General features: G+C 35.4%; 1 protein-coding gene across 1 annotated transcript in view; it reads left to right on the top strand.

Moving 5' to 3' along the window:
- HMGCLL1 (3-hydroxy-3-methylglutaryl-CoA lyase like 1) overlaps positions 1-27,397 on the top strand; it is a 156,057-nt gene that overhangs the window by 62,385 nt on the left and 66,275 nt on the right. The window contains exons 5-7 of the mRNA XM_004424004.2: positions 1,306-1,454; positions 12,362-12,425; positions 15,863-16,051. Coding sequence (XP_004424061.1) covers positions 1,306-1,454; positions 12,362-12,425; positions 15,863-16,051 — 402 coding nt within the window. The remainder of the gene's footprint in view (positions 1-1,305; positions 1,455-12,361; positions 12,426-15,862; positions 16,052-27,397) is intronic.

Genomic DNA, 27,397 nt, shown 5'->3' with positions numbered 1-27,397 from the left:
GTGCTAGTTGATATATCACCGTTAGTGTATCTTGTTGAAACCACTTTTTTTTTTGTTTGATTTGATGTAATTTTTTATCACATTGTTAAGAGAGAAGGAAACATTTTAAGAAATTGTAAATATTTCTGTTGTCCAGTCCTAACAGAGTCGGGAATGTATCCACCTTGAAAAAGGTACTGAGAGGATACCCTCATGATGGCTTAGAAGGGCAAGTAATGGGGTGGAACAGATCTTGGCTTGGGAGTCAGGCAAGCCTGTGCTCAAAACACGGCTCCAGCTTTGTGACCTCGTGCTAGCGATTTAGTTTGTTTGAGCCACAGTTTTCTCATCTGTAAAATGGGCATAATAATACTTAGTTTACAAGATCGTTTGTGGATTAGAAGTAGACTATGCAAATTACTAACAAAAATACTATCATATAGTAGGTGTTCAATATAGAATTTTAATTCTAGAGGTTAAAAATTTATTTTGGATGGAGTAGAAGCCAATATTTTTTTAAATATTGGAGGAAAGGTGACAGACTTTTAAAATATTTCTTAATGTATTAATAGGTATCAGAAAGAGAAAGGAGTCTAGGCACAGTGCTAGAGATACGTTAATAGAAAGTCTTAAAAATCCAGCTGGAAAACTAGGAGGCTTGACCTTTGCAAACAAGTCACTGGAGAGGCCTGGGGGAAGGAATGGAGATGGCAAAGGGGGCAGAAGGGAAATGGATTAGATCAACATTTTGCATTTAAAGACTGGCAAGTGGATTAAGGCATTAGACACACGAGAGTATGGTTGTAGCAGTCAAGGTATGGAACAGTGGAAGCTGGCTTAAGAGATAGGAAGATAATTGGGGGCAAAATCTAAATAATGAATTGGAAAAACATTTTTCCGTTGGATTGTAGGAAAAGGAGAAAACCAAAGCATTTACTATCCTCTATGTTAATAATTGGTCTAAAAATAATGTTTTCATAGATATTAAGAGGTTTTACTGGAGTGCTAGTATTTTCCATAATTAGGGTTAAAATGTTTCTGAGAATAACATAATTTAGGAAAGGCAAAATTAAATTAAAACATCATCACTGTTTTCTGTGCCTCATAGATTTATTAGTGTTGCAGTCTGTGGACTTATTCTATTGTTATAAAACATTTTAGCATTTAAAAAGAGTGTATGTGGCAAGATGAGAGGAATCTAATTTTAAATTCTAAGGCAGATGTTAAAGAATTACAAGTATGCCTTTATAGAGTAGTTAATATTACTTCTGCTATCATTTACATTTTTGAAATTATTAACCTTTACCTTTAAATTATATTTTTCAGGTTGCTGCTGGAGCCACTGAGATAGCAGTTTTTGGTGCTGCATCTGAATCCTTTAGCAAGAAGAATATTAACTGTTCTATTGAAGAAAGTATGGAGAAGTTTGAGGAGGTCGTTAAGTCTGCAAGTCACATGAACATTCCAGCACGAGGGTACTTATGAAATCTCACAAATTCTATTTTAATTAATGTTTGTTGTGAAAGTGCATTTATGAACTATTTATACATTATTTTACCATTTATAATAATATACATAGGGTCTCTTATTTGTGCCTTATGTGATCAGGGCCATCGCTGTATAGTGACACCTCTCATTAATATCGGTTAATAGTTATTAGAGTGTATTAGCTTGTGGAGTGTATAATGCAGTTGAGATTAGAGGGACTAGCATGCAAACCTGACATTGTTACTCATTTTTTGCGTACTGAATTATCCAAATGCAGCCATCTTTTGATCTCAGCCTAGTGTGAGTTGATAAATTGGTGTAAATTCATTGTAGCATTTGGAGTGGAATCATGAGATGTGGTTTCCAAATCTTTTTAAAAATTTTTTTAAGAATCGTGATTTTTTTTCAAAGAATATTTTATGTAGAACTTCAATAGAGTATGTAAAACGTAAAATTGAGCCTTTGAGCTGCACTGGGAAGTTGAGCCTATCATTTCACCCATTCAACCTCCCCCTCAACGCCGACTTCCCTGCTTACCCTGTGTGACTCTAAAGCAAAGGTATACAAGGAAGAAGAGAGAGAAAACCTGCTTTGGTCCTTGCCTGCTTCCGAGACCAACAGTTGCAGCCTCTATTGCCAGTAGATTCTACACCCAGGCCTACGTTCTGTGAAATGTGTAATAAATTCTATGTTACTTAAGAAAGAAATTGTTTCTAAGACATTAGCTAATTTTCTATTGATTTTTATAATTTTGGAGATATGATAAACATACCGTATCATCTTAATAAATTAAAATGCATAGCATTTGTGAGAGAAGGCTGAGTGTTTTAACTGGATTTAGATGCAGGTCGTACTTACTTTGGTTGAGGTTAGCAGATTTCATAGTGGCAGGAAAGATTCAGTGATTAATGAGAAAGACAAGTGGATCCAATTTTGAGTGACAGTATTAGGAAAGGGTTGGAATTCAACCAAGATAATTTGGAGAGCAAGGCGAGTTAGACTATACCACAGTGAACGCTCTTGGTTTATTTACTTTTTTTTAACTTCTTTTTCCTCTCTGCATAGTAAATTGCCAACATGAGTTTTTAAACATAAAAAATTATTTTTGTTATTAAAATATATTCATATCATGCAAAGCACATAATAAGAAAATTTAAAAACTAAGATAATATATTTCCAGAGACGAAAATAAGTGATGTGTGTGTTTAAGGCAAAAGTTACATAACCACAGTCAAAATGGAGAGATGGACTATAGGTTTCTAAATTCCAACATGCATAAATTGTTTTGTCTCTTTTCTTTAAAAGACATAGAAAAATGAAGAAGCTGTTCTGTTTCAATGTGTGTTGAAATGTGCAGTTGGGTTTAGAGTAGAATAACTCTCACTGGAGAGTGTGCTATAAGAAGGCAAGTGCATGTGCAGTTGGGTTTAGAGTAGAATAACTCTCACTGGAGAGTGTGCTATAAGAAGGCAAGTGCATGTGCAGTTGGGTTTAGAGTAGAATAACTCTCACTGGAGAGTGTGCTATAAGAAGGCAAGTGCATGTGCAGTTGGGTTTAGAGTAGAGTAACTCTCACTGGAGAGTGTGCTATAAGAAGGCAAGTGCAAGTGCAGTTGGGTTTAGAGTAGAGTAACTCTCACTGGAGAGTGTGCTATAAGAAGGCAAGTGCATGTGCAGTTGGGTTTAGAGTAGAATAACTCTCACTGGAGAGTGTGCTATAAGAAGGCAAGTGCATGTGCAGTTGGGTTTAGAGTAGAGTAACTCTCACTGGAGAGTGTGCTATAAGAAGGCAAGTGCAAGTGCAGTTGGGTTTAGAGTAGAGTAACTCTCACTGGAGAGTGTGCTATAAGAAGGCAAGTGCATGTGCAGTTGGGTTTAGAGTAGAATAACTCTCACTGGAGAGTGTGCTATAAGAAGGCAAGTGCATGTGCAGTTGGGTTTAGAGTAGAATAACTCTCACTGGAGAGTGTGCTATAAGAAGGCAAGTGCAAGTGCAGCTCGCACTTCAAATAGGAAGCGTTTTTAATGTTGAAAGATGGATGTGAACGTACATTGTATATCAGATTTTATCAGTCTAGTTTTTCTCTTATAAAATAGAATAGGTAATATAATAAATATAATATATAAATATATACTATTTTATTTATATATAATATATATAAATATATATATTATATATATTTATATATATAACATATAATAATAGAAACCCTAAAACCTCTTTAATACTGCTTGTTAAACAATTAACATTGTCCCATCAGTGAAGAATCTTCTAACCATGCTACAACTTAAAAAGTTTTCCATGCTTTGACAAGAAGGGTACAGACTACAGGATGGACAGGAAGTGACCCGTAGTCAAATAAAATCAGCAAAGTACATTGGAGACTTGTTGTAGACTTATTCTATAGACACGTGTATGTTTTCCAATGCAGATTTTGTTCCTTTAGAGCATAACTCTTGGATTTTCTGAAACACTATTCATTTTTGGAAATATGCCTTTCAGTATGTAAATTCACTATTAATCGTGTGGTTGGAAATTATCTTCCACCTCCCCCAAACTTTCACAGAGTTAAAATTAGATTTTATTTTTACTGGCAGTCTAGATTTTAGGTACTCATTAGTGTAAGTCACAGGCCATTGGTACTCATTTAAGGAAAAGAGCCATGCTCAACTAGTTGAAACTGAAGTAGATGCTTCAGTATGTCTTACTGTGACAGCAGCTGCATCAACATGTACTTGATCATCATCCAGAAAATTTATGTTGTCAGCTGTCAGATTTAAAGGCCATAAGGCAGTGCACATTTTATAAACATTCACTAAAACCATTTAAATTTTTATAAAAATAGTAAAATTTCATATGACCTAAGTAGCAGCTTTTATTCAAGTTATGAAGGCTATTGTTGATTCCCCCCCTCCCCAAAACACACACACACATGCATGTGTACATTTTTTATACATGCTCGGAACTTGACATAACATCTGGGACACATTGGGAAAAGATACCATGCCAAATCATTGACATAAAATGCAGAGTCAGCGAACTACTGCTGCATATACATTATAGATGAATGAGCAATGAAAAGTCTACGTTTTGAACTTCATTCTTGAATGTGTAATTCACATGACATGTTTAAAAAATCTAGGTTATTTTTCCATTATCTGTCTAAATTTTTAAAAAGTTAAAAAGGTGAAGAAAAATAAAAGCCTATGATAAGTGCAATTTTCTCTGTTTTAATCAATGGCATTTATTGAAAGAGTTATCACTTAGTTTGTCAAGATCCTTTTAAAATTGAAAAGCCTGTGATAAATGTAATCAATTTCTCTCTTTTTTTCCAGGGCATTTATTGAAAGAATTATCTCTTAGTTTGTCAAGATCCTTTAAAAACTGAAATGACTTCATATCTTTATATTTAAGATGTGAAGTAGTACTCAAATATATATAGACATTCAGGTTTTATTTCTTTTTGTTTAAAGCGAGTATCAACTTGTCTTTAATGAAGTCACAAGAATAACATGCTTACTCTCTTTGTAAGAATAGTAATTTAAAAAGGAAACTATCACTAAGGTACCATTATTAATTCCACTATTCAAATGCTTATAAATATATAAATTCAGAAGGTCAGTAGTTGTGCATATCAAAGCAAAGCTTTTTTGCATAATTATGGCTTAGCCCTCTCCTGTGAAATGGCCTAGGATGATTTGAACTATGATTAACCTCCTGAGAGTTAAAGGAAGTATATTTGTAATATCTGTCCTAGGAGCCAAACAAAATTTTTCATCTATTGTTAAAAAAAATTACAAAATGTAAAAATATTTAACTGTGAACCATAACTGCTTGACTTCTTAAATTCCCAGAAAAAGTAAAGGTGCAAAATAGTGAGAACAAGGAATAAAGGCAAATTAATAATTAAGCTAATATAGACAATCGTGGATAACTTTTAGGTACAGAAAAACAAAGACAATTTTAGGATGTGATAATGTTTCACTTTAGTCATAACTTCTGTATAAAATATGTTTAATATTTGTCCATATTCAGGAGGAGATGAGGAATCAGGTTTTCCTAGATCTGTAATGCATCTAGAGTGCATACGTTATACCTCTCTTCATCTTGTGTCTACTACCCTCACCACCTACTTTCTTCTCATCCAAAACCAATGAAAATCCAATCTGGTGTTAAAAGCTTCTGAGTAAGATTGTATCATGTGTATTAGTGACCAATTTCTTTGATGAAAGACCCTCAATGTTAGGAAATTCTTCCTGGGCTAAATTATTTTTTGACTGCGAAATAAGGGCACAGTCTTCTCCCTCAGTTTTCTCTGGTTTTCCCTTTCAGAGAGAATTTATAACTCAATACATTTGTTCAGGAACTTGTAACCTGCTTGTTTGATGGCCAACCATCTAGGTCATATTGTATTTCCTGTCCTTCCCCCGTCTAATGCAAAGTATCATTATGGATTCTGATCCTGACCCTGAAGGTAATAGCAGTCTTATTGAGTGAGATAATGAGCCTCCTTATTAAGGGCTCAGTTTTTTAAAAACATGGTGACTGGCAGGCAGTGTTTCTCATGACTGATGTAGCAAATACCTTCCATTGGATGACCTACCCCAATGGATTCACTTGGATATATGGCACCCTCTTCTTATAAATGGACAGCTTATTGCTCAAGTTCCTTACCAACTTCTACAGTTAAAGGGAGGCCTTTGTAATGGCTTGGAAGAGCAATTCAGGTCTTCATTTACCAAACTATGATTCACAAAACTCTAAGATGAGACATCTGTTAAAGCTATTTTCTTCCATACATATGGTTTGTTTGAGGGTTTATGCTTTTTTTTAGACTTACATATTATCCCATCACTGCTGTGTGCCAGAATAACACATATAGTTAATATGTGTAAGCTGTGTTTGTGCAGTCATGTTTAATAGCTTTCATGGAGAGCTTTTGAGGAAAGAATGTGTTTCGTCATTTCTCATGAAATTAGCATTTTAGAACAAGAGGAGAATCTTAGCAGAATTGCTCCTTGAGCCCAGAGGACAGTATTTCTTATATCATCCACAGTGATAAGTGCTTAGTAGGCGCTCAAAATTTATTTTTGATTGGCTTATTAATAGTGGAATGCTATTTTGTATTGTGTATAGTGCATCAGAGCTGCTCCTATATTTAAGTGCCTTAATTACCTTTAATTGACATTACATGTCATCTCATCGCTCTTGGCATTGTTATTCCTTTCTGAGGATAGCAGTGGTTGACTCTTCCCACTCCAAGTGTTTGTGATATTTATTCAAGGCTTTTACTCATCCTTTTTGTTTCTTTTTGTCAGGATTATGGGGGGAACATGGGGTAACTGTGAGAAGGTAGGCTTGGGGAAGGCCTAACTGTGGGTGCTTTTTCATGATTCAGTTATGCTGGGTAACGTTGTTAAAGACTTGAATGCCTCAGTTTTGTCTTTTAAGATTTTGCACAATACTGTTAAATGGCCCCAACAAGCACACACACAAAATTTTTAACTCACATTTCTATCCACATAGTTTAGTATAACACCGTGCTTTTTGTTAATTTTAGCACAATTTGCTTCAATACAGTTGGTATCACTTTATTATACTCTGTCACCTTAAATAACGTTTAAACATGGTTCCAAGCCTGAAATTCGAAATATGTGCTGTCATCTCTGGCTACAGGATTAAGAACATTAATAACCTGAACTAGCTACATATTTATTTGTAAAGATTAGGAATTTCATAGAAAATTATTTAGAAGGTGAAAATATCTTAACTTATTTTTACATTAATCTGTCCCAGAAATATTGAGTGTTTTATATAATGTACTGTCTTGTGGTACTATGTGGAATATGAAAATGAAAAAGTAGCCTAACTTCAAAGAGTTTCCAGCAGACTGGGAAAATTATACATATAGAAATAATTATTATATTGTCAAAAAACCAAGTAACTTAAGAGAGATACAGATAAATCCTATTAAAGTTTAAATTAATACTATATTAAATTTCTCTGGAGTTATTTGGAGAAACTGCATGGAGAAGGTGTCAATAGAATGAAGGCATTAAATATAGGTAAATACAGGGGAACATAGTCAGAAATAATGAACTTTTTAGGCGGGGCAGGAAATCTACAAAAAGCAAAGGCGTAATGAAGAGAAATCTCAAGAAATGTTTAGGTCACAGAAAGGAGTTTACTTTTACTAGAGTAGGAGTTTTTGAGGCTGTGTAGTGCAAGAAAGGTAGAAAGGTAGATTGGGGTTTCACAAATTGCTGAACTTGAATACCAAGTTTATTTGGGAAACAATGGCAAATCATTAAAGATTTTCAAAGTGGGAAAATATGAAATCATATCTATGCTCTAGGAATATTATTTTGGCAATAGATATTGGACTAAAAATGAGTGGCCTGAGACCCGGGGTAGGGAGAGCACTTAGGAGGCGTCTGCAGCTGTCCTGGGGATGGAATGCAGGGACTGTTCGGTCCCCTCGGGCAGGTACTGGCGGAGGTCACATGCTATAGAGGCTGGAGGGGAAGAATCAGCCAACTTTGGTTATTGAATATGTTCTCAAAGGTGACCTTCAAGTAATTTAGCAGGATAGACTCTGAAAATCACTGTCATTTTTTAAAATGGCACATGCAGGGGAAACAGGGATGAGCACCATTTTGGACATATTGAGCTTAGTTTACCATGTGAATGTGACAAGCAGTCAATTTTTGTAATGTTCTCGAGGAGGTTTGGAGTTGTTCCTGGAGTTATCTGCGTAACGTGAGAGAGATACCGTGGGGGACTGAGCTAATGTGGGGACTCTCTTTTCTGTTCCCATTACAGACACGTAATTATAACAACTTTTAAAACATATAGTCAAGCTCAGAAAAGTCCCCAGATGTCATCAAAGAAAATGTGGTGAGCAAATAGGTTGATGCCACTAGCATGTGGGGATATCTATTCCAGATATAATCCCTAGTGGCTTGGAAATGGGATTTTAATGTCTATATGGGAAAAGATAGATGTTCTGCTAAAACGTAGATTTGGAACTGAGTATTCTTGGTGTCTGGAAGCACCTCCTTGCCAGTGCAAAGTCACTGGAAGCTGTGCCAGGTCTACTTATGGGTTGTGGCTTTATGACACATGAGTATTGCGGAAACCCAAATTGAGAAATTAAGGTAGAAATTTGTCCAGGAACTGGTAAAGTCTGCGAGGCAAGGGCAAAAGGGAATCAGATCTCCTTTATTAGGACATTTAAGTAACTCAGGACTCTCATGGAACTCCTATAGAAACTAAAATCACCATGAAAAGGTACTCACAGTAAAAATGACAAACCACATGAGGAAACAAACTACCCTGGGAAAAAACAAGCAAAGGAAAAAGCAGGAGAACTTTAGAAAAGAAGGAAACAGAACAACCTGAAAAGGAGATTATAAATTAGCCCTTTAAAATATTTATAGAGGGAAAGGAAGAACATAATGAAATAACAGGTCTTTTTGAAAAAAAAAAAATAAGAATGAAGATTTGACAAAAAGAAACAAGTGTTTTTTCTAGAAGTGAAAAATACATTTATTAAATGACAATAATTAATGATTGCATTGAACAGCAAATCACATACAGTTGGAGAGGGGATCAGTGATCTGGAAGTAGGATTTGAGGAAATTGCTCTAATGAAGGATAAATTAATAGAAATTTTGAAAGTGAAGTTAAAGGGGAATGCCAAATAGAATTTTCAGAAGGAGAAAATACTGTATATAGATATGAGAGATATGCTTAATGAACTAGTACGTGAGAATTTTCTAGAAGTGAAGAAAAGCATTAATTGTTAATATTGAAGAAGTATAACAACTCCTGACATACTCATCGTAAAATGGAGAATATTAGATAAAACCAGATAATCCTAAAAACAGTAGAGAAAAAATTACTATAAAAGAATTATCATTAGACAGCAAAATTCTCATCAGAAAACACTGAGACCAGAAATAGTGAAATAACATGTTCAAAATGGCAAAATGAAATAACTGTCAACCTAGAATTCTATACCTGGACAAACTATTATACATTAATGAAAGTGAAATAAAACCATTTGCTGGGAGAATAGTCTGCAAAATTCTAGCATTGCTGAAAGAACTCCTACAGGATGTAGCTCAGTAAAAAGGATATTGAACCAGAAGTAAGGAGTGGGATGAAAAAAGAAATGGAGAGGTTGCAGTTTGAGGCTTCGGCAGAGTAGAAACTATTTGGAATAGATCTGTGAGAAATTTAATCATCAGCCAGTAAAAGATGGATAAAAATACTGTGGCATACGAATAAGGAAATTCCTGAGATTAGGTACTGTCAAGTCTGTGTAATATCACTTTTTACATAAGGGAATCAATCAGGCAATCCAGGTGAGCAGTATTGCTCGTAGTTGAGTGGTTTACAATTTTGGTAGAATAACTTTAAAAATTATTTTAGAATATTAGTGGTTGGCTTCCATTCTCTGAGTTTCTGATTGAATTGGTTTGGAGCTTATCCTAACCACCAGGGTTTGATTTTGTTTTTTAAGCTCCCCAGGTGATTCTGTACAGCCAAGGTTGAGAACAACTGTAATAGATTGTTAGAGAAGAGCAGAGTCTAGTCTAGAAACTGGCTTTAGCCACTAGTCAAAGCAGATGCTGTAGCCTATTTTCATCATGATCAAGGCCTTTTCACCTTCATGAAAATGCCTCACTTTTTATTGGCAGCTGGCAAGCTTTGCCTGTAAAGGGCCTGATAGTAATACTTTAGGTTTTGTGGGTCAGATGGTTTCTGTTGCATATACTCAACTCTGCTATTATAGTGCAAAAGTGGCCATGGAAAATAGGTAAACAGATGGGCATGGCTTCGTTTCAATAAAATTTTTTTGCAAAAGAGTGATTAGCAGGATGTGGCCTATGGGCATTAGTTTGCTGACCTCTGCTTTAGAGTGTTGAAGTACAGTTAATGAACACAGTTGAGAACCATCACATTCGCTTTGGAGAAAGTAGCCCCATGTGTGAATAGGTTAAAGAAGTGGCCACTCACAAGGGTGGGGAAGAGCATATGAACATGAAATGCAATGGAGTGTGAAAACCAGGCAAACCATAGACCAGGGAAGGAATCAGAGGGTACACTTGAGTGAATGGAAATGCACAAGGAGAGAGTTAGTGTTATGGCATAAAAGGGTAGCTGGGGCCAGGCAGTAAGTTGAGAATGCAAGAGAGGTTTGTTTCTTTTATATTGTTTTGCATTTGTTGTTTTTGCTTGTTTGGTTTTTCACGTTTAGAGATGTAGCATGTAAACGGATGGCTTGGATTTTCTATTTAATCACATCTAGATATTTTGGGTTTGGAATAAATGTACTTATATCTTTAACACATTTCTGTAATCATTGTATCTGAATTGAAAATACTTATCCTCTTTCATCCTTAGCCACCTTCTCCAGTGTTATGTTCACGTAAGAACGTTTTCTTTTCACATATCTTGATTAAATTTATACAGATTATCCAAACAATAAACTTAGATTATAGTAATTGGAAGGGCAGAGAGGTGAGTTTCCTGTCCAGCATAACTTTCAAATTTTACTTGAATTTGTCCTCTTTTCTCCTTCTCTGCCCTTACAACTGCTTGCCTGGCTTATGGAAGTGCTTATTTACTTTAATTCCAAAACACAACTTTTATTCACATTTTAATACTTTTGAAATTAGCTTACATCTCTAGAATCAATGGATAGGTATTGAATCATTGATGTATATTTTATTTTTTTACTCCAAAATCTGTTATGAAATTCATAGTGTATCTTCCAATTGACAGCGTCTTAGAATCAAGGAAATACAGTATTGTCTTTTCTCATGTTTTTGCCTCCATCTTCCTCTGGCAATCACTTCCAGAGTTCCCGAAGAGTTACATTTCTGGAAAACAAATCTGATCTTGTCATTACCTTACCTAATAATTCTGTGTGCCTCAAAATAGTTTTGGGCAATCTCAAAGTTTCAGACTCCTTGGTGTGGCATTAAAGGCCTTGTTATATAAAGCCTTTCATATTCTGGCCCAAAGAACTGGATCTCCAGTCTCATTTCCCACCACCCCTTTCTCCCTCATGTGAATTACTTCACTCCTGACAATCAGGCACATGATGCATTATTTTAATAGAAGGGTTGTACAATCTCTGAGAAAAGTTTAATAAAATGGGATTGGTGTTGAGCTGAAAATAGCTAAAACAGGCTTTTTCTAAAGCTTAGTACTTTAAGATGGAAATTATTCTTGCAGGAAAGGCTTGACTTTTTATATTAGAGTAGATTGCTGAAGAAGCTTATGGAATAGCTTTATTTGGAGCCTAAACACAGACTAGACACTCTTCTGTTTGGGATGATTCAGTGCACCCACGAGAGAGAAACAAGATGAACTTTGAGGTTGTGGCCAGTTCTAGGAGTTTTGGGTGATTAATGACTGTATCTAAATGAGGCCAAAACAGCCAGATGGGAATGAAGAGAGAAATTCAGTTGGTCCTCTACTTGTTCTCTCTATATAATTCCAAAGACCTGGGTATTTAACAGTTGAATGTTTGTACTTATTTAAATAAAACGATATATTTCACTGGTAGTTTCTGCTTTGAATGTATATATGTTGCTATAGTATAAAGAACCCCATGAGATAAACACTTGTTATCTTATCCCCATCTGCCATCAAATAACACATATCAAATAGTAATTATTAGAAAGATAAAAAATGCGAGTTAAATTGAAAATGCAAAATTGCTTTTGTTTGGTCTGAGAATACAACAATAATGAAAGCATAGTGTAAAATAAATTTTCTTATGCACTTTTGGCTATTTCTTCATTTGTATAAAATGGAAATTAGGAAATGACTTATCCACCATATGCATATTTATATGGCTTTGTATTTTAAATTTAGGTATGTGTCTTGTGCCCTGGGCTGTCCATATGAAGGAAGCATTGCAACGCAGAAAGTGACAGAAGTAAGATAGACCTCCGGTTTTTTGGTTCATGGTAAAATGATGTATATTATCTTAAAAAGTGGGCTATTTTACTTGCTATTTATTGCATCTGCTTGACAAAGACTAAGGAGAACCGTGAAATGGGAGACATGTTTGACCACTTAACACATAGTTTCATTTTAACACTGAAGACCCCTATAATGGCTATAACTGTTCAAAGTCAGATAACGTTTGAGTCTGATCATTTGGGTGCTCAGAGATGGAGGGAATAAAAACAGCTGTTTTGTCCTTACGTGGCTGGAGCACAGTGAGTGCCGTTTTCACTCTCCATCAGAATGTCGGGGCAGTTGGTGCGCACACACTTATTAAACTTTGCCTCGGCTGCTCAGGTAGCATCCCTTTGTCTGTCTCCTGCATCCTTTGGCATTTGTGTCGGGGGATACACTGCATCACTGTTTTTGCTCCTGTGAGATCCTATAGCTCTTACTGCTGAGATTCAAGTTACTATTATTGCAGAGCAATTTCACAGCGATAGATAATAGTTGTTAAGAAGCTGCTCATTCATTTTTTCCTTCCTCTCCCTGTTTATTAATTGAAAGCAATGAATACAAAATGCTCAGTCTTTGAGATTATGTTAGACTATCTCAGAAACTGATTTGTATATGAAGTATATTAATGTGTACCTGTTGTTAAGGTTGTGAATTGAAAATTTAGTAATGTGGTCCTGAAACAGCAAGGATGGCATTGTTAGAAAATCAAAATTTAGTTTGGCTAAAGCCATTCCTCTTTTGTACATTCATTTGAACTTTTGAAATTTGCTGCAGATTTTTCACATGAGAGATATCCCGTGGTCTATTATTTAAGCAAGACCTTTGCACACAAAGGCAAATATACTATAAAATAATGAAGCTTAAATTTTATAGTCCTTCACTTGTATGGGACCCTTCCAAGACTCTGTTATTAATTTGTATTCACAATTATATATTCTTTTCTAAAGAACATTTCCAAAATGGTGCAACTTCAGGCTCCACAAAACCTGGATCCAATTCTGCCTATACACCAAGCTCTTTGTTTTTCTGCCTTTTGCCTCCTGCCATCTCTGGATGGACCACACACCCCCTCAGGTTCTTCATTATTGCACCAGAATGCCTGAGGAGTTGCTGAAGAGAATCATGTAACAGATAGATTGGAAGCATTTGGAATTCATGACCGGCAACCTTAAATGGGTCTTCTGTGTTATTCTAATACATTATGTAGGCAACTCACTCTCCTTCTCTCTGAAATGACTATTGCAAACTTTGTTCACTCTGGTCAAGCCTCTAGTCCTTCCCCTCAGTTACTCCCCTGTATATTCAACTGCCTGGAATCCTTTCCATTGATGCTTGAACATGTTCAAGCCTGTTCTATCTGAAAACTTCCTTTCTTAATTCAGCATCCCCATCCAGTTATCAACTATCTACCTCCATCCTCCTACATCTAAACTTTTTTTTCACAAGGCTGTCTACAGTAGTGGTGTCCATTTAGTCATGTGCCACTAACTCTTCAGCATACTCCAAGATATCTTCTAGAGCCTTCACTCCACTGAAATCCCTCTTTATAATAAGATCACTACTCAGCACTTGGGTCAAAAAATGCAAGATCATTTTCAATCCTGTCTTGACTTCACAGCAGAATTTGGGACTCGTGACCATTCCCTCCTTCCTCACACCCTTGTGTGCCTTGTATTCCCTTGAACCACACTTATGGTTTTCCTCCAACCGGTTAGCTTTCTCCTTTGGAGGCTCATTCTCCCCTACCTGGCCATTAAGAAATTGCAGCATTTCATAGGCAGTAGAGGAGAATGAGCATTATGATTTTTTTAATCCAAGTTTCTATCCAATAATAGTCTCCTTCCTGGGCTAGGTAGGCCTTCTGAGTACCCTTCGACTTGTTTCTAATATTGTTATTGCCTTTCTGAAACATAAATCTGATTATGTCATGACTACCCCAAATTCTCTCATGAGTTTCTATTGCTCTTATGATAGAATCCTCAACCAAAATCCTAAACTTGGTTGGTTTGCAAGGCTCTGTATGGTCTGCCCCACGCCTACCTCTCCAGCTTTATGTAGCTTCATTCCCCCTTGGTTTTTACTTTCTTGTCACCCCTCTCCTTTGCACTTGACATTTTTCCTACCTGGAATTCCCTTTGCATTTTATATTTCAGCTTCCTGGAACACATTAGCCTTTGCATTTGATATTCCACTTGGAACATTCTTCTCATGCCCTTCCTTCTCACCCACTTCAACAAGTAAATGCTTAGTTTATCTCAGACTGTCACGTAAGCCCTTCCTGCTTGACAGATCTAGGTCAATGTCTTTTGCCACATGTTCTTAGAATCCTGTTTCTTTGTTTCAAAATTCTTATTTTAGCAGTATTTACACATTCCTGAGTGGAATTGATTAAGGTCTGTCCTTACTTGACTCCAGGCTCCATAACAGCATGAGCCATCTCAATATTTGTATCCACATTATATCCTAGCACTTAGCATAGTGCCAGGTATAAAATAGGCACTGAAGAAATACATAATAAATGAATTAATGAGTGATCACGTGCCAGATTTTATACAAAATGATTTTTATGTATTCTCATTTCATTTTCACAACCAAACATGTCATTTTTAACATCATCATTATTATTGTAATTTTAAAAAATTAAGTAAGAAGGCTTAGAAAATATGCTAAATAAGGAAGTTTTGTTATCTGTATTTTGTCAGAATAGGGACTGAGGCTTAAAAAGGTTAATCTTCTGCCCAGTATCACATGACTAGCATAGGTGGCAGCTATTTTAATCCAAGCCTGTCTGATTCCAGAACCCATGTCTTTGTCAACATGCCATGCTGCCTTCTTGCAACTTCATATTGCCCTTTGAATGTAACATTAGTTATTCAGCTTGAAGGGAGCTTGCAATTTACCTTGCACAAATACATCCATTTATGAGCCAGAAAAATTAAGCCATAAATATTAAGTGACACTACCAATTATAAAGCTACTTAGTGACAGAGCTGAAACTGGTATTGATCTCTCTTGACCCCTAATCTAATGCCTTAAGAAATACTACATTCAAAGTAGATTTGTAAGGCTTCGATTTGATTAAAGGGTTGAGAAAGCAAGACTCCATAACTGAAATTGTAGTTTATAATTCCATAATTGAACATGTAGATAAATAGATAGATAGTTATTACTCTAAGGCAAACTTGAATACTAGAAAAGATAATCACAGTGATGTCATTCAAAGTTTTGTACAATGCTTAGAATTTAATGAGCAAGGAAAAGGACCAGAAAACTAAAATATATGTTTCCCATAGGTATGTAACTGATCTTAGTTGTGATTTGTACCTCTAAGTGATGTTTGCTAAGGAGCAACAGGGTTTGAGTCTGTTCATTTCCATTGTTTTACTAGCTCTTCACCTTTCCCAATAGGTATCTAAGAGATTGTATGGCATGGGCTGTTATGAGATCTCTCTGGGAGACACAATTGGAGTGGGAACTCCAGGAAGCATGAAAAGAATGTTGGAAAGTGTCATGAAAGAAATCCCACCGAGAGCTCTTGCTGTTCACTGTCATGACACATACGGACAAGCCTTAGCAAATATCCTTACGGCCCTTCAGGTATTTTGTATTATTTGTGTGTATGCGTAAAGGTGTGTATCCTTATTTGTAATATAAACGTGTTAAGAGCTTTAGTGAGATAATATTTATAAATGGTTATGAATATAATGTTTAAACAGTGCCTGCCACGTGGCAAGCACTCAGGAAATATTTGTAAATTGCGCATGTTTTCTAGGGCAATGATGTCTCTTATTACTGTTAATTTCATTTGATAAAAATCCCTGAATTTGTTCTTTTTAAAGTATTAATCCTCTTAGACCTATGTCAGCTTTTTTTAACTCCCATATGCTCTCAGCCATAAAACTTAATAGACTGAAATGTGATGGCATTTTGAGGAACACAAAGCACAGGGATAGTAGAGTGTACTGTGTAATCGTGTAACTCATGCTCTTTTTGATAATAGGGTGCTCTATGATGAGAAGATATGGTGCTGAAATATAGAATATTTTAAGATGTTTTCCTGATGTTGGCAAGGATACTTTGGAAAGAACCCCTGGTTTTTATCAAGTGTATTCTGTTAGGTGATCAAAACAAAGAGATCTAGAAAGTTGGAGGAAGAAGAATTGCTTCTTCAATTCTAGTGATAACTGAGTTATTTTGAATGTATTTAAAAGAATAAATATAAATAGCATTTTAAGGGTATTATTTTAAAACTAATATTAGTTTCTTAAATACAGCTAAAAATAGATTCATTTGATGTTCTTAGAACCCAAGATTTTGACAACTAAAGATAAGACTATATGAAAACTTTTTGATGAGGCTGAAAATCAGTATGTAAAACTTAATGTCACAATCCTAAAGTGTACAGTTGCTTGGCAGAAGTTAAAAAACAATGTGAAGATCCAGCCCCACAAAGGCTTATTTTGACTTTGTAACATATGTGCACAAATCCTTATTTATCCTCTGGAAACAGCAAGGAACATTGTATTGAATTAGAAGAGAAAATGATATCCCATGGACTTTTGGGCGTGGGAATTGCTATAATTTTCCTTCCCTAGATATTCTAGTTTCTAAAACAATAGAGAACTCGGCAGCACTTCAGGTTTCTGTGTTCAGCTGCAACTGTAACTTATTAAGCGTTCCTGACCAGGAGTTCCTGAAGAGGTCTGTGTCTGTCTCTCTCTCTCTCATTTCTTTTATGGATATATTCTCTATATGGTAACACTTTGAGTAATGTTTTATTCATGTAGCATATTTATTATATAATGAATGACAGTTTAGTTCTTTGGGCTACAGGGCTATATAGTGCAAAATCTGGGAACCCAGACTTTTTCTTCTGGAAACTGTCTGCCTCTTGAAAATGCCCGAGCGCAAAATATTGTTGATACCCTATTGCGATTTTAACAGTTGAGGAAAACCTATCTTTCTGAAGAAGTAATGTTTCAAGTCAGATATAAAGAATGAGAAGGAGCTAACCCCAATATGGTGTGTGTGTATGTGTGCTGGTGTGTGAAACAAATGGTTCAAGCTGATGAAACACCACTTGAGTGAAAGGCCTTGGGAGAGGGGGGGATCATGTCCCAGGAACTGAATAAAACTAATGTATTCAGAGGAGAAGCTAAGCTTTATAGCATTTGCTGAATGAGTTGAATTGCAAAGTCTCTGTTTACAAAGAGATGAGACTTGAAATCCTGGGGCATTTGCCCGTCCTCTAGCAGCCACATAGCGGGACAAGAAACAACCTTGGGCCCAAGTAAGATGAGGAGCATGGATGAAAACCTATATAAGGCTGAAGCCCCCAAAATACCACACCCTCAGTCAAAGGGTGAACCACCAAAACTTTTCCCTCACAAAGGAAGAAGGCGAGCATATTCATTCTCAGGGCCTTGGCTATGGGCAGAGGAGAAATATAGTCTTCCCTTATATGTCGTAACCTTTCGTTGACCCTCATGTGGCGTAAGGGTTCAAATTCACATTGCCTGAAGACTTGGAAAGACCCAAGAAGAATATAAATCTTTTCTGAAGGAACACATCTTCAATTTAAACTGAACTATTTAGGATGTGTGTGTGTGTGTTGTGTGTCAGGGGAGGGGTGGATATTCTGTTCTTCAGCAGCTCCTGTGGTAGTTAATAGGAGGTGTGTCTACAAGCATCTGTAACTGTGTCTTCTATTCTTGTACTGTGTGCACAAGCTCTAAGTATATATGGGAGGTAGGAGGGCGGAAGGGAGCTAGGGGCCTGGGAAAGCAAGAGTAGACTTCCAGCTCAGTGTTACCTGGCCCCAGAGCTTAAGTTGTAGTCACAGTGTGAATGGGTGGAGAAGAGGGTAACAGTGGCTTGTATAAGAAGCAACATGACATGAAACCAGAGAGGCTATTTAACATGAGTGATTGAGGAAATGGTCAAAAGCAGAGACCTGCTGAGGAAACTAAAAGTTAGAGTTGTAGAGTTTTCTGTCTTTTCTGCCATTCACTTTCATATAGTTTGATAAGCCAGTGACACATTAGAAAGAAATATACCCTGTTGCTCTCTTTGAAACTGGGTGCAATGTTTTGGAACTTTTATGTTCATAAAGGTAGCTGAATGTGGTACTGGAGCGTCGTTGCAAATAACACATGGGTACTGGTCCCCAGCAGCACTGAGTAAGGTGGCGTCCTCCAGTGCTCTTTTCCTCTTCTCATCTCCCATCCCCTCCTTAATAATTGCAACAACAACCAAATGACTAGGTTTACCTTTAGTGGAAGAGAAAAAATGTCTTGGAAAAAACTGCCGGTGTTTAAATAGAAGTCCGAGAAAGTCTTGCTTCATTATGAACAGGGCTAACCTTGGCTTCAGGAAGCAAGGGCCATACTTCAATTTTTAAAATGGTGTCTTTGAAGTGGCTTCTAGTAAAATTGGTGGTGGATGTGGAGTGGATATCATTTGCTTTCATTTAGGGATTGAGAAACAGTTTACAGTGCTCTAAACTGAAAGTTAATATTAAGACAAGGAGACATGTAATAGTGGAAACTTGGCCACAGTGGTAGGAAGCAAATGAGAGTTATGAATGGACCATCCCCCCTCAGTCTGGAAAGCACACACCAATTGTGTAGTAGAGGGAGTTTTCTCGGGTTCCCAGCTTTCACTGTATTTTTTATTACTTAAACATATGACTTATAGGACTATGGATGGTTGTATGGGAGTGAAGAATTCATAATTATCAGATATTATTTAATATAGAGAAATAATTCTGAGACTATAGATGTAAGTGCAGGATATTTATAACCACTCAAAACCAAAAGAGCAAGAAAATGAGGTGACAAAACGTACAACATTTTAGGAGTGGAAGAAACATACATGGCCCAATATATTTGTCTTAATTTTTTGTGTAAAAATTGGGCTTCACCCTCCTGCATATTCCCAAGTACCTCAGTAAAACACCAGTGAACAAATTGTTTAAGACTTAATACCAAACAATTGCACAGTCTCTATTTTTCTCCACTCAAATGATTTGAGTCTTCATAATTGGGTAAAAACAGAATAAAACAAATGAGATCCAATGCCTCAAATAATAGTACCTTGTTAATTGGTAGCATGGAGACAAAGCACAATGGGCAACAGTTAGCATTCTCCTAAAGAACTAGTGTGTGCCTTTTTACTCTTAAACTTAATAGACTTTTAGCTAATGTGCCTTTCCTCATAATGTTTTTCATATGTTTATTCTCTTTTAGAAAAACCAGATTATTTACCTAATTTTTTACATCAAAGCATTCATTTTTTATATTGACTCTTACTAAACCATGTTTAAACGCTACCCAATAGCAAATATTTCTTCCTATAATTTGTTTTTGAGGTTCTCAAGGACACTTTTTAAAAATTCTAATCACTAGTGAGATGAGTCTCTCTGTTCTCAGTTCTGTATCTGTAGAAGGCATACAGTGATGTCCATCTCCTCAAATTATGCAAAATTGATATAAGATGTAGCGTTTCTAGGACAATTGTCATGGTAACAGTACATTTGGTTAACACTATTGTTACAGTCATTTTAAGTAATACTACTACTAATAATAACAATAATAACTTTTATTAATTTAGTTGTGAGTAGAGCCAGTAAAGCATTGCATTACAAATGTGTTTTGTAAATACGCACATTAGATGTTATTCATTTCATCAACATCTGTTAAAGAGCTAAGTAGAAATCATGAACAAACAAGAAAGAAAACAAAAAGTTGAAAATTGGATGCCCCTACAGAGGTTTTAGAAAATGCATCATAAATTTATTTAACAGATATTCATTTTATCAGACGCTGATGTAGGTGTTAGATTCAGATGTTAAAGTCTCTGAGCAGTACTGCTGTGAAGAAAACTGTTTTAGTTTAACTCAGTATTTTCAAAAGCCTTTTGATTGTGAAATAGTTTTGCTTTTGTTTTTTGCCACACAATTAACTTTCTCCAGCATGGCATTCTGTTGGAAAATATTCTCATATGAAGGTGGGATTATGTGTAAGTTATGATCAAAAAATAAATAAGTAGGGACCAGCCCCAGGGCCTAGTGGTTAAGTTCAGTGCACTCTACTTTGGCAGCCTGGGTTCAGTTCCTGGGTGCGGTCCTACACCACTTGTCAGTAGCCATGCTGTGGCGGTGACCCACATACAAAACAGAGGAAGAGTGGCACAGATCTTAGCTCAGGGCGAATCTTCCTCAAGCGAAAAAAGAGGAAGATTGGCAATAGATGTTAGCTCAGGGAGAATCTTCTTCAGCAAAATAAATAAGTAAATAAAAGAGGACAAACAGTCCAGCAGAAGTTTAACACTGTCCACTTTTCAAGTGTGTATAAACAGGGCTCCTGAGCTGTGAAAGTCGGAGAGAAAAAGATGAACAAAGTATATATAATTTCTATATAATTTTTCAAGTGGTTGGATTGCTATATCGGTGATGAAAAATGAATAAACATTTGAATAATTTTGTTTTCTTTTGTTTATATCCAGCATCTTTTTATTAATATAAACTTCTCTCTGATTTTGGCAATAGGTGATCAGTTTTTGTTTTCAGAGATAATGTAATTTTTATCTATTTCTACATATCCACAGGTATTTAAAGAGTAGTTGAAAAAAGCTGATTCTGAGCTAGATGGCATTTTAAAGTGGCATTCAATTAATCAGTATTTAAAAATAACACTTGTGAAATTCTACTGTCATATGCTAAAAATGAAAGAAGTTAATCTTTATGTAATGGATTATGCTTAGATCATAAACTTGAAGCTCACCAAGAAAGAAAACATGTCCAAAACTTCTCTGCAATTCGTCCATGCTCATCAAATAGATAAATGTTATAATAATGGAAAATCAGATTTTTTCTACTTGAAGTTTAATTAGGCAGAAAAGTAAAGAAGAAAGAACACAGGATTCATCAGCAGAAGGTTTTGTTTGTTTTTCTTTTTAATCATGGTTTGCCTTTTTTTTGTCATTGTTTCCCCACTTTTATTAGCCCCTTTAATTTACAGTTGATTGACACTCGGGGGAAAAAGGAGTGGGCATAAAGAACAATATTTATACCTTGTGATCTACATTCCACAAGTCACAGCTCATAGGATCCAAGAACATCCCTAACACATGTTAGATAGTTAGAATATCTTTCCCGGGACCCAGAGGCTGAGTTGGTCAGATGTGGCGCCCCGGAGAGCAGGTGCACAGAGAAGTAGAGTCAGGGGGTGTGCAACTGAGAGAGACAAAGCTGGAGAGTGAGATGCCTGATGACTTTTCACACTCCACAAGGCTAAGTGTTGTGCTTTTTGCTTCGTTTTATTGAAATTCCCCACTGTCCTCTCAATGGATACTTTTCTTTTTCACGTAAGACTTACATGTAACATCATGCTAAGACACTGACTTTTGCATTATCTATGAAATGTGACATTGGGAAAGTCTCATATTTTTCTAGATTCCCATTTCCTCATATGCAAAATAAGTCTGTTACACTAGAAGATAAATCAAAGTACATGTTCACATCTCTTTTACAAAATTTTCATCATCAGTTCAAAGCAGATTTAATCAAAATATCTTGTTTGCTCTTCTTAGCAATTTTGACTTTATTAGTGTGACTGTATTAATCCAAAAATTAGATTACTATGAGTGTCTCTTTGTCTTTATCTCTGATTGCACCAAAACAGCAATCTGAGGCTGAAGCTGTTATTTTCTTTGTACATAACAATGCAAGTTTTGAATCAGGAGGATAGACTTATCCTAGTAAATTTTTACCTTTTTAAAAAAATAACCATTCTTAATTTTAAATGAATCCTTGTTGCTATCATCACCTTTCAAGAAAAAAAAAATAACATCATCTGTTCATGCAATTATTTTCTTCTCAGTGTAGTCTTTCTTCTCTGTAGGACCTAACTTTGGCTTTTGTATTATTGGTGGGGATGGGGCCAGGATATATGATTCTTCCCTTGGCATAAAAGGTGGAAATTGCAAAACTCACTATCTTTTTGAGCACTTCTCATCCACTCTGTAAATGTCTCATCTTATTGTTTTAATCTTGTTTTTAATATCTTGTTTTCAACTGAGTACTTGTCATATCTCTCTCAACAGATGTGGCTTTAATTTGGAAATTTCGTTGTTTTGCTCTATTGTTTGCATAAAAACATGTTAAGCTTTTCATTTTCTAATTTCTTTTCATATTTCTGTTTTATCAGTTTTTTTCTCTCGGATATTCATATTTACAAGGAAACTTTTTGCACATGCACTCTTGTGCCTGAATGTAATGTGACAAAGCCTTTTTCTTAGAATATTGGTTTGAAATTGGTCAGTTTGGTGTTGAACATGAAGTATTATTCTCATGACTATTTTATGGCTTTCTCTAACGTAACCAGTTAATGGTTATATGCCCAGCACTAAAAACTAAAACAAGTACACACCTGAATACACGTGCACACACACAATTAGAACCACTGATAACCGTAATAGCCAAAAGTGAAGAATCATTTAACTTTAATGTTTGAATAACTTTCTTATATGTTGCCAAATATTTATAGTTCTGGGTTTGAATGAGGTGGGCATATTGTATGCTGTTAGATCACACTGGCTCATTTTTATAAAATTACTTCTCACTTTAGAATACCAAACTTACTTAATAGTATCAGTAAAGGTTAGATTCAAGACTGAAAGACAGTGGAGAATGAGGAATTCAGTAAGTGCAAGTCAAATGTGCAATCCCAATCTGAAAGCTACAAAGTTGAATTTTTTTTCCTTTATTTATAATTCTCTTCAATATGGAGCAGAATATAAAGTGTAAATTATGTCGATCAATTATGACCATTTACACTTATTTTATAAATTATTTAAAACTACTCATTTAACCAAAAAATATTTATTGGCTACCTTGTGTGTGATAGTCTCTACTATGGGGTATAAAAGACAAGAAAGAAGCAGGATGAAAATCCACCTCTTTACTCGATAACTTTTTCATCCAGCAAATAAGATGTGGAAATCATGTCAAATTGCTTAGGCATTAAGTCAAGTTAAATTAAAAAAATTGTATGTAAAATTGATTTAAATTTTTACAAATCTATATAAATTATAACTGTCAGAATCAGGTTATGGTTACATATTTCTACAAAAGACTTCAAATTAAGTAAAACTTCTTGGAATAATTGTGCCTTTTTTCCCCCCAGGTTTAATGAGCTATAATTGAAATACATCACTGTATAAGTTTAAGGTGTACAGCGTAATGATTTTACTTACATATATTGTGAAATGATTACTGCAATAAGTTTAGTTAGCATCCATCATCTCTTATAGACATAATGAAAATAAAAAGCAAAAAAAGAAAAAAAAATTTTCATTGAGATGAGAACACTTAGGATTTACTCTAAGAATTTTCGTATATATCATACAGAGGAGGTAACTATAGTCATCATGTTGTGCATTACTGCCCTAGTACTTTGTATTTATCTGAAAACCAGAAGTCTGCACCTTTTGACCACCTTCCTCTAATGCCTTCTCCTCCCACACCCTGCCTCTGGTAACCACAAAACTGCTCTGTGTTTCTATGAGTTTTGTGTTTTGTCTTTTTTTTAGATTCCACATACAAGTGAGATAATACAGTATTTCCTGTCACTTAGCATAATGCCCTCAAGGTCCATCCGCATGGTTGCAAAAGGTGTGATTTTATCATTATTTATGGCTGAATAATATTCCATCCTATATATACCACAACTTCTTTATCCATTCATTCATCAATGGACACTTAGGTTTTTCCATGTCTTGGCTATTGTAAATAATGCTGCAATGAACCTGAGGGTGCAGATATCTTTTCAAGTTAGTGTTTTCGTTTCCTTATATATTTTGTGGGATATATTCCCAGAAGTGGAATTGCTGGATCATATGGTAATTCTATTTTTAATGTTTTGAGGATCCTCCATACTGTTTTCCATGGTGGCTGTACCAATTTACAATCCCAACAGTGCACCAGGTTTCCCTTTTCTCTATGTCCTGGCCAACATTTGTTATCTCTTTTTTCTTTGGTGATGGCCATTCTAACAGATGTGAGGTGATATCTTATTGTGGTTTTGATTTGCATTTCCCTAATGGCTGGTGATGTTGAGCATCTTTTCATGGACCTGTGGCCATTCGTATATCATCTTGAAAAAATGTCTGTTTAGGTCTTTTGCCCATTTTTAATTGGATTGTTTTTTTGCTATTGAGTTGTATGAGTACTTTATATACTTTGAATGTTAACCCCTTATCAGATATATGTTTTACAAATACTTTTTCCCATTCCATACATTGTCTTTCCACTCTGTTGTTTTTTTTTTTTTTTTTTTTTTTGCTGTGCTAAAGCTCTTTAGTTTGATTTAGTCTCACTTGTTTATTTTTGATTTTGTTCTTTGTGCTTTAGGGTCAGATCAAAAAATCTCTGCCAAGACACATGCCAGGGAACTAGTTTTCTTTGTTTTTTTCCTAGGAGTTTCATGATTCCAGATCTTACATTTAAGTCTTTAATCCATTTCAAGTTAATTTTTGTGAGTGGTGTAAGATAGAGGTCTAGTTTCATTCTCTTACATGTGAAGATCCAATTTTCCCAGCACCGTTTATTGAAGAGACTGTCTTTTCTCCATTGAATATTCTTGACTCTCTTGCCAAATATTAGTTAACTGTATATGCTTGGGTTTATTTCTGGGCTCTCAATTCTGTTTTGTTCATCTATTTTTCTGTTTTTATGCCAGTACCATACTGTTTTGATTACTATAGCTTTGTTAGAATAGTCTAAAATCAGGAAGTGTGATGTCTCCTGCTTTATTTTTCTTTCTCAAGATTCTTTTGGCTATTTGGAGTCTTTTGGGTTCCCAATAAAACTTGGGATTATTTTTTCTACTTCCGTAAAAAGTGCCGTTAGAATCTTGATAGGGGTTGCACTGAATCTGTAGATTGCTTTGGGTGGTATTGACATTTTAACACTATTAATTCTTCCAATCCATGAACACAGGATACCATTCCATTTATTTGCGTCTTATTTGGTTTCTTTCATCAATGTCTTGTGGTTTTCAGAGTAGAGGTCTTTCACTTCCTTGGTTAAATTTATTCCTAAGTAATTTATTGTTTTTGATACTATTATAAATGGGATTGATTTCTTTAACTGTTTTTCAGATAATTTGTTGTTAGTGTATAGAAATGCTGCTGATTTTTATATATTAATTTTGTATCCTGCTACTTTACTGAATTCATTAATTAGATGTAAAAGTTTTGTTGGTCAAGTCTTTAGGATTTCCAATATATAAAATCATGTTATCTGTGAATAGAAACAATTTTACTTCTTTCTTTCAAATTATGATGTCTTTGTTTCTTTTACTTTTTTGCCTGATTGCTCTGGCTAAGGCTTCCAATACTATATTGCATAGGAGTGGCAAGAATGGGTACCCTTGTCTTGTTCATGGTCTTAGACTAAAAGCTTTCAACTTTTCTCGATTGAGTATGATGTTAGATGTGGGCTTGTTGTTTATGGCCTTTATTATGTTGAGATACCTTTCTTCAATAACTAATTTGTTAAGTGTTTTTATCATGAATGGATATTGAATTTTGTTAAATGCTTTCTCTGCAGCTATTGAAATGATCATATGATTTTTTTGTTTCATTCTATTAATGTGGTGTATCACATTGACTGATTTGCATATGTATAACCAGTCTTGCATCCCAGTGATAAATCCCACTTGATCATGATGAGTGATACTTTTAATATGCAGCTGAGTTTGATTTGCTAGTATTTTATTGAGAGTTTTTGAGTCTATATTCATCAGGGATATTGGCCTGTAGTTTTTTCTAGTAGTGTCTTTCTCTGGCTTTGGTATCAGAGTAATGCTGGCCTCATAAAATAAGTTTGGGATTTCGATTTTTTGGAAGAGTTTGAAATAATTGGCATTAATTCTTTAAATGTTTGGTAAAATTCACCAGTGAAGCCGTCTGATCCTGCAATTTTCTTCATTGGGAGATTTTTGATTACTGATTCAATCTCCTTTCTGGTAATTGGTCTATTCATACTTTCTATTTCCTCCTGATTTAGTCTTGGTAGTTTGTATGTTTCTAAGAATTTTTGCATTTCTGCTAGGTTGTCCAGTTTGTTGGAAAATAGTTGTTCGTAGTAGCCTTTTATGGTCCTTTGTATTTTTGTGGTATCAATTGTAATGTCTCCTTTTTCATATATAATTTTGTTGATATGGGTCCTCTCTCCGTTTTCCTTCATTAGTCTAGCTAAAGGTTTGTCAATTTGGTTTATCCATTTTTTTTTTTTTGAGGAAGATTGGCCCTGAGCTAACACCTGTTGCCAATGTTCCTCTTTTTCTTTTTCCTCCCCAAAGCCCCAGTACGTAGTTGTACATCCTAATTGTAGGTCCTTCTAGTTCTTCTATGTGGGAGGCCTCCTCAGCATGACTTGATGAGCAGTGAGTAAGTCTACACCCAGGATCTGAACCGGCGAACCCTGGGCCACCAAAGTGGAATGTGCAAACTTAACTGCTATGCCACTGGGCCGGCCCCTGGTTTATCATTTTAAAGAAGCGACTTTTAGTTTTGTTAATCTTTTCTATTGTTTTCTTGTTTTGATTTCATTTATTTCTACTCTAAGCTTTATTAATTCCTTCCTTATGCTGACTTTGGGCTTAGTTTGTTCTTCTTTTTATAGTTTCTTAAAGTGTAGAGTTGGGTTGTTCATTGGGGATTGTTTTTGCTTTTTAATGTAGGCATTTATTGTTATGAATCCTTCTTAGAACTGCTTTTGCTTCATCCCATAAGTTTTGGTATGTAGTGTTTTCATTTTTGTTTGTCTCAAGATATTTTTTTATTTCCCCTTTAATTTTTTCTTTGATCCATTGATTGTTCAAGAGATTGTTTAATTTCTGTGCATTTGTGAATTTTCCAAATTTCCTCGTGTTATTG

The sequence above is a fragment of the Ceratotherium simum genome, chromosome 13 (assembly GCF_057802395.1).
Source record: "Ceratotherium simum simum isolate JZ-2026a chromosome 13, ASM5780239v1, whole genome shotgun sequence".
NCBI classification, from domain to species: domain Eukaryota; kingdom Metazoa; phylum Chordata; class Mammalia; order Perissodactyla; family Rhinocerotidae; genus Ceratotherium; species Ceratotherium simum.
The sequence above is the reverse complement of the archived record's forward strand: the minus strand, read 5'-3'. Positions and strand labels throughout refer to the sequence as shown.